Genomic DNA, 12,733 nt, shown 5'->3' on the forward strand with positions numbered 1-12,733 from the left:
ATCCAGAAGGGGAAAAGAAAAATATAATAAACCGAAACTCAACTGGAATGGGAGGGCCGAGCGTCTTGCCTGGCCCAGCAGCCCTCCCCTCCCCGCAGAGGGGCTGACTGCTCAGCCCTGGCTGCTCTGGGAGACATAGGGAGCAGGACCTGCGTTCAACACACTAAAACAACGTTGGGGTGCTTCTTCAGGCCCTCTGCCCCTTCCCTCCCCTGCTCCCACCCCTACCCACTCCCCCTGAAATACTGGTAAATGTCAGAGCATGCAAAACCCTGCTCCCATCCTGCGCCAGCCAGGAGAGCCCACCCAGACCCTGTGCTCCAAGCGCTCCCCTTCGAACCGCCCTGCCCGCCAAGGTGTTTCAGGGTGTGGCGGGGGAAGAGAAGGGGTGTTCTTGCCGCCCTCCAAGGGCTAGGTCTGGCTGGCAGTGTGCTGCTGCAGGGCTGAAGAGATGGCTTTACAGTCTGTCACCTCCTCCGGCAGGCAGCCCTCCTGGTCCCGCAGCATGGGGTCAGCTCCCGACTTCAGCAACAGCTCCACGATGTCCAAAAACTCGCAGGCGGCGGCTGGAGGGAGAAAGGAAAGGGTTAGTCCGGGGCTCCTGACCTGAGGTGGTGGTGATGGGGGTTTCTGGACCGGTGCCATAGCCGGTGACTTCCCAGGCGCGTGCCAGAGGCTGTAACTGCCGCCTCAGCACCTGGCCAGGAGGAGCAGCTCTTTTCGCCTTGAGGCAGCATTTGGTACTCGGTGTATCGCTTCGCCTTTGGCTTCCATCGTGCAAAGCAAGGGAAAAGCCAGCACGAATGGGATGAAACGCTGGGCATGCTGTGGGGGTGTTATGGGTACAACCGTGGCCCCACAGCCCTGGCAGTTTGCCAGGCATCACCTGGCTGCGGTGGTGATGCTGGGGCCTGGTTCGGCTGATTCTCCTTCACATCCAGGACCGGAGAGAGACCCTGGGCAGGGCTGCTGCAGCACCAGAGCGAGCCCCAAATCCTTCCCGGCCTGCTCCTGTACCCAGAAGTTACAACACATTTATAACTCACAAGGCACCAGCAGAGCCCTGCCCCTTCCCTGCCTCCCCACAGGCACATGTCCGGGCGGGACATCGCCAGTCCCACGCTCATCCGTCATTTCTCCTCGCAGGAAGTCTTTCAGCTCCATTTTTAATCTGCTTGCCAGACTCTCCCATGCCACCCAGGTCCCAGTCCACAGGTTATCCCTCATGGATAAGCCTCAGCGCCCTTACACGCCAGCAAAGCCAGCAGCTCCCTCTCACACCGGCAGCGGTTACTTTTAATTATATTTCAGGCGCTTTTAGACCGTACACACTGACTCTCCTTTGCCATTAACTGCAGTAATTAGAGTGTCTTTTGCACCATGCTGCAGCTCGCCCTGACCCAAAGGGACAAGCAGCTCTGCTTAATTAAAATAAATTTGACGGTGATTGCAGCTTGTACTGAAGATAAAACAAAAAATAGAGGGGGGAAAGGGGTGGGGAGGAAGCAGGTGGGGGTGAGGCCAAGCTGAGGGGCTGGGGGGTGGACTGAATGTCCCGGGGTGCCAGCAGAGGACCGCTGCAGGAAGCAGATCGCCCGGAGTGTCAAGGAAGCCACAGTGGCAGCTCGTGGGGATGGAGAGCCGGTGCCCGCCTAGGGAAAGGCGGCTTCCCCGTGTGGTGTTGCCGGAGTCACTGCCCGTGTCCCCGGGCAGGCAGGGGACATCACTAGGGATAAGCAGAGCCGCTGGATTTATCGCACCCCAGGACCCTCAATTTGTCAAGGGCTGGAGCGGCAGCCCTGACACTGGCACGGGGGAAGATGAATTTCCATTCAGCGCAGTTCGCCTTCCGACTCCATTAATCCTCAGGGTTCAGATGATGAATTTCTTTCTTTCTTTCTTTTCTTTTCCTTTTTTTTTTTTTAAATTTTATTATTTATTTCCCCTCCAGCATCCCCTCCCACTGCCCTACCACAGCACAGCACGAGCCGAACAGATGGTGCTTTGCAGGGAAGCTGAAGCACCCATGAGGATACAGAGCCTGCCCACTCCGCGGCCACGTGGCCGGCAAGCGCTCAGAGAAGCCTTGATTTCCTCTGGGAGAGGCAGCGGCAATGATTTTAGTATTCCCAGTGGGTGGGTGGATGGATGGATGGATGGATGGATGGATGGATGGATGGATGGATGGAGAGGAGCTGAAGACTTAACGGGCCGTTTAGTGGGGAGACGGTGCTCAAATTGATCAACACGGCACTGACCAGTGCCTGCGGTCCGGAGGGGAGCTGGTCTGGCGGTGGGTCCCACTGGTGAGCCAGTGCCTTCGGAGCGCGCTGCCGGCTGGCCTCCACTTAACCTCCGATTAAACCCGGGGTCGGCACCAATTGGAAGGAGGCAGGATTTATAACCTGCTGTAGGATTCAGTCTGACACGGGCTGTAATCAGGAGAGCTGTCACCACAAGGACAGCTGTCAGGCCATGCCGGCTCATAAAAAGGGACCAGAGGCACCCTAAAAGTGGCGGCTGCCTTGCTGGCCCTGCTCACGGGATTTAACCCTTCCCCAAACAGGCTCCAACACCAGTGAAGGCCCTATCAAGACCTGGCACCACCAGCGAGTTTTCATGCTGGGCTGGAATTAATGGCATGGGTACAAAGTGCTTACCAAGGCATGTCAGGAGGCTTGCTCAGGGAATTCTCCTTCCGGGACAAGAGCCACTCAAATCTAAACCATCCACTCATCTCACAGGCTCACAGAATTGTAGTGGTGGGAAGGGAGATCCAGAGCTCGAGTCCAAGCCCCCCTGCCAAAGCAGGGTCCCTAGGAAAAGTCGCACAGGGAGGCACATCCAGACAGGTCTTGGATGTCTCCAGAGAAGGAGACTCCACAACGCCTGGGCAGCCTGTCCCAGTGAATAATTTAACAAAGCTCTTTCCAGATCGTCGTGATTTATGACTGGCTCAGCTAAGTAAGGGAATGAGGACAGCCTGGGTGCAGCGATGGTCAGTCAGGGACAGCCCAGGCATGCGTGGGCACTTGTGTGTTGGTGGCCCAAAGAGGCTTCTCCAAGGATGATGTACAGGGAGGGAAGAAAAAAGTGTGACACTTAAAACATTGGGAGAAAACAAACTACAGACATTATGGAGACATCTGAGCTGGAGGGTGGCTCAGAGAAGCCCTCTCTGAAGTAATGGTGATTAAATCGGGGCTGTTGGCTAGCTCATGTCAAACAACCAGATGGGGCGATCCACCTGCAAAGGGGTTGAGGTGGTGCACCCCTGTCCTCGACACTCATGTACTGGGCTTGCTTGAAGCAGCTGCTCTTGGATGATTCACACATGTGCTTCTGCAGAGGCTACTGTAATCCCCTGCACATCCCTCAGCAAGCGGGGGTCAGTGCCAGAGCGGGGAGCTGGGATGGGGGGGTTTGAGCATTGTCCCAGGAGAGAGAAAATTTGGAATGGGCTGGGCAGAGAAAGGGGCACTGAGCACTAAGCAACAGATGTGCCACTCCAGAAGGGTAAGAACTGGAAAAATGCAGCATCCTATGGGGAAGATGACACGGGGCAGGGAGGCAGGAAATCGTACGCTGTTGGAATTCCAATCTCAGTCCAGGGGGCCCTGGAACCTGGTAGCTCAGATCCAGGGTGGAATGCTGCACCCTGGGCTGACAGGCTCTGCAGAGTGGTTTTGCTGGGCTGTCAGTGTCTTCGTGGAGAGAGCATCAGGGAGAAAGGGATGCAAACACCTCGGGATGACATGTGTGCTCCTAATCACACAGCAACAGCCATCAGGAGAGAGGGGATAAAATAAGAACCGGCATGTCTTCATTTCAGAGCAAGCTGTGATGTAGGCTAAACCGATGCATCTCCCTGCTCCCTGCACACCAGCACCGCCCTATTCCTCTGCACCTCAGCACCCCCTAACGTGTCGCTTTCGCCTCCGCTCGTCTCATCTGGAGATGGAACAATCTTTCCATTAAAAGGATTGCCGCAAAAACCTCTGATCTGATTCACACGTCAGCACAGGAGGGACACAAAGTGTAAGTCAGCTCTGCTGGTTCTGGAAGCAGAGAAGCTGCTGCTCTCCCAGCCACCGTCAGAGAGGTCTGGCACCAGGACGTGAGGAGGGGAAGGCTGCCTTGCTCGTCCTCTCCCCCTCACTGGTGTAAGCTTCTAAAGGCAGCACAGACCCTACTCTACATCTCAGCATCCTCTAACCAAAGCTGGGGCTGGAGGTACCACAGCCGCATCCCAGGGGGCCACAGGCACACAGGACAATTTCTGCATCATGAACTGAGGGAAAGAGGAGGCTTTAAGGCATCATTCACAGAGGACCATGAAGGGAGGACAGCAGTGTTCCTTGCCACTTCTCCCAGGGCTCCTATTCACACCACACGGATTTGCCGGTGCAGGGAGCCGCTGGTTAATCAAATCCAGCTTCCCAGCTCATATATCTGCTGAAATTTGCATTTACTCCAGCTGCAAAATCCTTCTTGAGAAGGGGGAACACCGAGGCCGAGAGGCAACTTACCGTAATGGAGTGCGGTCTGGCCTTCCCCGTCCTGAAAAAGAGAGAGAGACTTGAGTTTAGAGGTATAGGTAACGGCATGAGGATGGAAGTGAATCCCAGTTTTAAACACATAAGATGAACCACAGTAATATTTTAATTGACTAGACAAACAGCCCAGGACACTCAGCTACCTGGCAGCCAGGCTTTGACTCATCATCCGCCATCAATCCGTATTGATGGATAATCAATACCCATCCACACACGAGAGCTGCATCACATCATGACATGAGCATAATTCAGTTCCTAGCGTGATCACTTCTGGCCCATAAAACGGAAGGATTTCAATCCCTACAGCCTTACTCTGGGACCTTCGCTAATCCCACTGCTTCAATGCGCCTCTGGAAATCATAGACTGGCCGGGGTTGGAAGGGACCCCAAGGATCACAGAGTTCCAACCCCCTGCCACAGTCAGGGCCACCAACATCCAGGTCTGGATCTACACAAGGTTGTCTGGGACCCCATCCAACCTGGCCTTGAACACCCCCAGGGATGGGGCACTCACCACCTCTCTGGGCAGCCAATTCCAGCCCCTCACCACTCTCTCTGTAAATAACTTCCCCCTAATATCTCATCTAACCCTTCCCTCCTTCAGCTTCACTCCATTCCCATTGTCCTGCCAGGAGAGCCTACAGAGAGCTTCTGGGCAAGCACAGCCTATCCCAGCCATTCAAGAGAAAGGCAAAGCACTATGATGCCGGCACAGCTCAGCGCAAGGAGGACAAACGGGGCAAGAAACTCCCCCCACTTTTCTCCTAGCTGAATACATCTTGGGTCCTCGCCCTTCAGGATTCAGGTCCCAAAGCCCAGGTCACTTCTGGTGGGCTGCTGGCATTCCTGTGGGATGAAGGTGAGGAAGGGGCTACACACAGCGCTCGGGAACAAGAGCTGGTTGTCAGACTCACTCTTGCAAAACACGTATGGCTCAAGGGCAAAGCCAACCCTGCGATTTGAACACGTCATCCCACGGCTCCCTCTCTGAGCTAACACGTACGTCACGGCGTCAGCTGCCACAGTTTGGGAAGCGCGTCCCGTCCCCGCACTCAGCAAGCACAGGCAGAGCTTTGCCAGTGAGTGGTTGGCACACACACAGCACATCCCGGGCACCTCTCATCCTGCTGCAGCCTTGTCCTGCTGTGTGAGACGGAGAAATACCAGCAGGAAAGAATTACCGGCCCCTTTGCTTTCACTACCCCTCTGGGATTAGCCTCTAATTCAGTCCTTTGCCTCTTTAATTTATTTGCATCTGTTTATAGAGACTTAAGTTTTTAATTACCATCATCTTTGGGATTAAGGTGCAAATTCTACAGCCCACCGTGGATTCTGGAGCAGGGGAAAGGGAAAAGGAGGGCAGGAAAACAGGAAAACATCCCTTTCACATCTTTGAAAAGAGGGGTGTGTGGGCAAGATGTCTCCTTCTGCATGCTGCTACACCCTGTTTGTGGCCCTCACACCAACATTTGAGGGCACTTCCTCTCTGGAGGGGGATGGAGGGTGGCACCCACTGATTATTCCACACTAACACGGTGAGTCTGAGTCACCGAGTGGTCCTTAAGCACGTGTCTGTTCTAAGGAGTGATGGGGCTGGCACTGATTTTAACATTACAGAGAGCAGGACTGGGGAAGAGGGAGCAGAAGCGCTATGATCAAGTTATTGGGAAGACAGGCTTTCAAACACGCAGCTGTGTGTGCGCTGGGGGATTGGAAGCTCCCCCCCTCCACTGCTGCCTTCAAAACGGTGGCTGACAAAACCTGCAGGTGAACGGGACTAAGAAGAGAGTGAGAGTCCCGGCATCCCAAACATGTCTCTCTAATGCCAGTGTGGTTTTTAAAAATAACTTCTAATCCAAAGCTAAGCAAGCAGTGCTTACGCTTTATTTACGCCGTGGGGGCTCCCCCCTGCGCCCCCCACCGCCTTTGAGCCCGCCAGCTGGCCGAATGCTGGCCGTTATAGCTCTCAGATGCTACGCTATTTGCTCGTATTTTCCCTGTGACAAATTTTAATCCAGGTAAATGGAAAAAAGCTCCAGCCTGGTCACTCACTAAGGGCCTTGAAATGCCCTCTTGGAGGCTGCTGATCTCAACCCTTCTTTGATTTGGCTTTTTGGAGCACCATGGTTAATCGGAGCCCGATGTGCTCCACGCACGGCGCTTGGCTGCAGGTACGGCAGTGCTGAGCCTCCAGCACAATGGTCACACCTGGGAACTAATGGAAGAGATGCCGTGACAGCGAGGATTAGCGCTCCAGTTGCGGAGCTTACGTGAGATGCATACTGCCTGCCAGGCGGGGGAAATGTTGGCTTTACAACGCACAGAAGCAGTCTGGAGATGGATTGTGGCCGGCCGACGCGTGACAGGAAGCAGTGGCTTCTGGAGCATCCCAGGAGAGGTGCGGAGTGGTTTTCTCTCAGGAAGTGCTTCTGCCTGGGTGAAAGACTCCAAACAGCGAGAGGATAGGTGCAGCCTGCCACAGCCTCTCTCCTCACCCCGCTGTACCCTGACCAGGGCACTGGCAAATGTCACCAGCCCATTCCAGGATCACTGCCAAGGTGTCCCAAGCATATCCTGCACAGCTGGGAGGAATGCAGAGGTGCCGGTGAGCATCGGACAGGCTGCTTTGCTCATCTGGCTAGCAAGCAAGGGGGAAGCTAATTTTTCTCCATCAGACTCACCAGGATATCTGTTGGTTCGTTCTATACAATGCACCGCGTCAGAGGGGGATGTTTGTCATGACCGGTTCCTTTTTCTCTCTCCAGCTGAGCTTCCAGCTAACAGAAGTGCTGTTATCAGCAGAGAGCTGCCGGAGACCCAGAGTCTGCCAATACACACCCAAACCAACCATTTGGTAAATATGTAATGCAAGAACCTGAATACTGTAACCAGTTATTCCCAAACCCTGCCCATGGAAAGTTAGGGAATCACGATGCATTATTAATCTGTGCTCAGGTGGGTTAAAAGAAGTTAGTGACTCCCCCCTCCCTGAATACGAGCTTGTGAAGCATGGCTGGAGCACAAGGAGAAAGTGCTGAGCAGGGCAGCTGATGTCAGGAAGAGATGGGCAGCTCGGGGCCAACGCTGAGCTCCACTCTGTGCCAGGACGCCTCCAAGAAACATCCTTTCAACATCACACATCAGCTGGAATAATGTCAATGCGGCAGGTTAAAAGAAAGAAGAATCCCAGCTCTGATTCAGTGGACCCCAATGCGGAATGGGAAGAGGCCAAGCTCAAAGCAGCAGTAAATGCTTCTGTGAAGCTTTGCTTTCACCTTGCAAGGTGTTGGCAGGTCCCACAGCCCTTTTAGCAGACCCTGTCTATAAAAACAAGGAGCTCATGGAAGGGGCAGAACCCACACAGGCAGGAAGAAAACATCCAGAAAGGAAGGCAAGACTATTAGGCACTCAAATTTAGGAGCGCTCAGTCCCATGCACGCAGGTTATTGGCCAACAGCAGATCGTTGCCAAGCTTTCCCCTTGCCTCCTAACACTGTGTGCCATCACTGGTGCCTTCTACAGCCCCTGGACAGTCTGGTCGTGGAAGGACGACAGCTGAGCCTTCAAGGGAGATGAAAGTGCTTCCAAATACTTAAAAAATAACCCTAAATGTCCACATCTAACTAACCCATCAAAACAAAGATGCTACAAAATCATTGGTACCCCCTACGTCCATGGGCTGCGACAGATGTCACTCAATGAAAATCCAGCTACCAGTGGGTAACTTATTGGATAACAGGATTGTGCTCTGCTCCTAAGAAATTTAAGCAGGAGAAATGAGAGAAGATGGACCAAGCGCAGATGGTCTTATCTGCTAAGTGGTCCTATGGCTAGTGCACGGTAATTTTGTCTTATGAGTGATAGGATTATATTGGTGTTGCCATCCCATGTTCTTCCTTAGGAATTTCTGCACCCTGCTTAACCTAACACAAGGTTCCTGGATGTACTGAGGGGTAGGGATATGGAAGTATCTTGGCTGAGACCTGCTGAGATGCTATACACCACAATCCTCACTGCCCTGCCATGGCCAGCAGACCTTGATGTGCCAGTGGAGGCTGGCTGGCCATGCTGGTTTCATGGGAGGGTTTTTAAAACAGTGCTATATAAACATCCATCTCCCAGACCTGCCATGCTGGCTCTCGGAGATGCATGTGGAACCTCTGTGAGCGGGAGAGTGGCCCTGAGGGAGACACCGGCTCTTCCTCCATCTCCTCTGCTTTATTTAGTGCAAGTACAGAAAGAAGAAACCCAAAACCATTTACTTGGTTGAACTTGGGTCCAGTTAGACCCATTATGGGTGATGAAGCTGGGGCTGGACAGCCCTATGCACCAGCTGTGAGGGTCTACACCTCCTTGAGTGCTGGCCCTCACCCAGACCTCACCTCCCTGCCTTCAATCACACCTCCAAGCACAGACCCCTTGAGCATGAAAAGCATGGCAGAAAACATGGGCACCCACTAACCTCTCTCTTTGAGGGACTCTATTTTAAGGTATCCCTGCCTCCACATCACTGCTTGCTTCTGTTGGCTCATGGCACTGTGGAGGCTTGTTCCCATTGAGGGACTCCAAACATTGGCAGGGATCACAGGAGATAAGACCGATGAGGTGATAAGAGTGTTTAACAGCTGGGTCCTGGGCAGCATGGATGGGCCGGAGGGAAGATAAATATTTACGCTCCATCTTTAGAAGGTGAGTGAATAAAAAGGGCTAGAATAATACAGCGCCTGAACAAGCACTGGTGCTTAGAAGCTGTGAATATAAATCTCTGCAGCCTCCCGACACACACTCACTCAAGCCAGGGAGATGAAAAATAGCAAGAAAATACTTCCCTCCACTTTTAAAAAGGGTTTTATTTCTCATTTATTTCCACTTCAGACTTCAACTTCCCAACAATTTACTTTAACCTCATCATCTTTTTCTCTCTCTCTCAAGTTTTCTCCCCAAGACGACTGAGGGTGAGACTGCAGTTAAAAGCAAACCAGACCTGACATGCCAGTACCCATCGAAATGCAAAGCCAGCTGACGCAGGCTAATGAAACCAGTCTGAAGCCCACCGGACGGCTCAGAGGATGGCCCCACGACAGCCTTTATTGTCACTGACATGCTGCTTTAGCACCCAGCAGCCTGGGGTTGGAAACATGAAGTGAATGCTTGTGCCACCAAAGCAGACAGGCACTACCAGAGGCAGTGTGATTTGAGAAGTAAGACCATCTAACAAACAGCTTTGTACCAGAACATCCAGAGTCTCAAATAGCTCCAACCCCAGGAAACCAAAGCAGACTTTCACATTCTCTCCCTATTTTTCAAACTGGGTGGCCCCTAAGAGGGTGACCAGTTAGCCGGTGTTTGTGAAGCACTCCTTGGCCTAGGCTGTTGTGAGCCATCAGGATGTGCATCCTTCCTACCAGCTGGAAGGTGGCTCAGGCACTCCTGGAGGATGAACGCTGTGGGACAAAGGATACAGAAGCAATCTCTAGCAGAAGCAAAACCCAAATTCACGTACCCGATCGCAGGCAGCTCTTGTTTGGGGGTTGCAAACAGCCCAGACTAACAAGCGCAGTTTGGTTCCCTGATTAACTCTTGCACCTCCCTTGCACATTGGGTAGCTCTTACTGAGCTGTCCTCCAAGAGCTCTCCTCTCCTCTGCCCCTGTCCTCCCATTCAGACCTTTGCCTGCACTGTGCTAGAAGACATCTGTAAAGATGGAAGGTGCTAGACAGATCTTTAGCATCACCTCTTGGGCCCTTCTCCTGAGCCTGCTGCCAGGCTATCGCCTGGCCTATCTTCTAAGTGCCTCATGGATAAATTAGATCTGCATAGAGAAGCAATTATTACATTTCTAATGGCATGGAGCCTCACAGCACAACCTGTTACTGAAAGGCAAAGAAAATTGCATTAGCTTTTGTTTGATTCAAAATTACGATCATGGGAAGAGGGATGTTGAAGCCCTCTAAAGCCAAGCCTCCGAGCTGGGGCTCTTTCTGCCTGGGGACCTCCCCTTTCGCAACCAAGCTTGTACTCCTGAAATCATTTTGGTGCACTAATTTGGAGGAGCCCTCCACTTGCAGAGCTGTTGTTAAAACCAGATCTAAGAAAGCTCAGAGAGAATATGATGGCCAGGGACCGTCCCTTGCTCCCTGTTGAAGCCCACATCTGCTAATGCACCCAAATGCCACTGTCCCGAGGAGTTCAGCGTGCCAGGGTTACGCTAATCCCTCATCGCCCTAGTTTCCTAACTGGTGGTGCACCTAAATTTCCAAGTGCAATTTCAATGGGATTTATCACGTCTACTGTCATCAGCATGGAGTGCTGCTGGCACAGATACAGACTCTCCATATCCCACCGTGGACATGGCTGCCTTTAATTGCAGAACAAACTGATTTCTGAATCCACACAGCAACCCCAAAACTCTTCAGGGCTGTTTTGCTATTGTGCATTTGCACCCCGATTTTCCAGCCAGCAAAGCACAGCTGAGTATTTCTATGCACACATCTATAGGCTGCTGCAAAGGATATTCGCTATTTGTTACTCCCAACATCAGGCATCTTTCTGGTCATCAAACAAGCTGCTGGCTTCCTCAGCCCGGGAATCAAAAGTGCCGTAACAAGTGTCACAGGCTGCCACTGAGCCAACAGAACCATGAAAAGGGAAACATGGGCTAAAACAGGACATCATTCCTAAAATCGCTCTTCTCGGGGTGCTTCCCTGCCCCCGCCCGCGTAAAAGTTAGTAGCTCTCACACTGCTTTATCACTTTAGCGTGGCTGAGGCAGATACCTGGTTATTTAAGGGGCAGGATAAATGGGCTGAGACAGCTTTCCCATCCCCAATTCACTAGGGAATGCTTGGAAATTCCACCTGACACCGGGACCGCGCTGTGCTCTTAAACAATCTCCCCGTCTGATCCGATTGTTCCCCAGTGGGGAGGCAGGCTGCTGCTCGCTCAAGAGTCATTGATTGGATTAACAGCCTAATTCCCAACAGATGAATAGAATACTGATGTCTTGTCAGCCCACATCATAGAAGGAAAACACAATCTGCTTCTACAGCCCCGAAATTTAACCCGTTGCTTCCCCGCTCCCCCTCCCTGGGGCTGAATGTGCGGGTCCTACCCGTTTAAAGGAGAAAAGATCTACTAACCCCCAGGACGCTTTGCCTGATCATTTCGGTGCTACGGGACCGTAGGTTATTTTACGTAAGGCTGGGTTTGTAAGAAACCCTCTTCCCATTCTTCCTAGACAGGAGAGGTTTGGAGCAGGGACCTTAATTATTCTTCTCTCCGTTACCACCTGTCCTTAAAGGAAATCCTGTGCGCAGCAAGCGCCTTGGAAATTCATCAGCTTAACGATGTTAGTTCTGAAATACACAGATACCGAACGCCTCCTGCGTCTGTTCGATTGGGAGGACGGATCTGTCTGGATCCTGGCTGCAGGAGGAGAGGCATCGCTGCCATGCCTTCCCCATCGGACACCTCTTGGCAAGCCACAGGGCAGGGGGGAGAAGCCGGGTGCCTTGCCGGCTCTCGGAGAGCTCCTGTTCTCTAATGAAGACATTAATGTTTTCTTACCTCATAGAAAGACTGCGATAAGAAATTAATTGCTACTGGTCAAACATTCACTACTACAGAAGCAGGGCTGGGTGCATATTAAAGAGCTTCTGCAAGACCAAAATTTATTTATGGACTCTTTGGCACTGTCTGCATTTATCTCCTCGCTCCAGAGACAAGAATAAATAAAAATCATCTGATCTTAAGAAATGCACTCAAAACGACCTAGTTTCTTCTCCGATAACTGGGGTCCACAATGCTCTGGGTTTTCTTTGTTGCTAATTCTTTCATTTACAAACCAGGTAGACATTTGAGAATTGTCTTTCTGTTTTTCCAGTGGCAACACACAGAGAACGTAGAGAACTAGAGCTGCAGTACCCACACCAGGGCTGTCACCCACATTGACAGGAGGTCGCTGGAGCCAGCAGTCCCAGTGGGGATGGCTCACCAGCTCCTCTACTGTTCTTCCCGCCTCCTGAGGTGTGCAGCACCTGAGGTCAGCCAGGCTGCTCTGGGAAACAGCAATAAGGTATTTCCAGTATGGATTTCACAAGCAGAATAGAAACGTTCCCTCCACTGCTCCTTAACTCTAACCCTCCCCCCTGCCCCAATCAGCCCATCACTAATGAAAA

The 12,733-nt window shown here is 52.3% G+C and overlaps 1 protein-coding gene across 2 annotated transcripts in view; it reads right to left on the reverse strand.

Moving 5' to 3' along the window:
* Positions 1–252: 252 nt before the first annotated feature.
* The window catches only part of ACBD6 (acyl-CoA binding domain containing 6), an 85,214-nt gene continuing 72,733 nt past the window's right edge, over positions 253–12,733 (reverse strand). Inside the window, exons 7-9 of one of the 2 annotated variants that reach the window (XR_014617379.1) lie at positions 7,238–7,380; positions 4,530–4,560; positions 472–566 (exon numbers count right to left, since the gene is read on the reverse strand). Coding sequence is in view for 1 of the 2 variants with exons in the window: in XM_084266032.1 (XP_084122158.1) it covers positions 412–566; positions 4,530–4,560 (186 nt within the window). In the remaining variant the exon portion in view is untranslated. Of the gene's footprint in view, positions 567–4,529; positions 4,561–7,237; positions 7,381–12,733 lie in introns of both variants that reach the window. The other variant, XM_084266032.1, reaches the window with a different exon arrangement.

The sequence above is a fragment of the Gallinula chloropus genome, assembly GCF_964237585.1.
Source record: "Gallinula chloropus genome assembly, chromosome: 6".
Taxonomy (NCBI): domain Eukaryota; kingdom Metazoa; phylum Chordata; class Aves; order Gruiformes; family Rallidae; genus Gallinula; species Gallinula chloropus.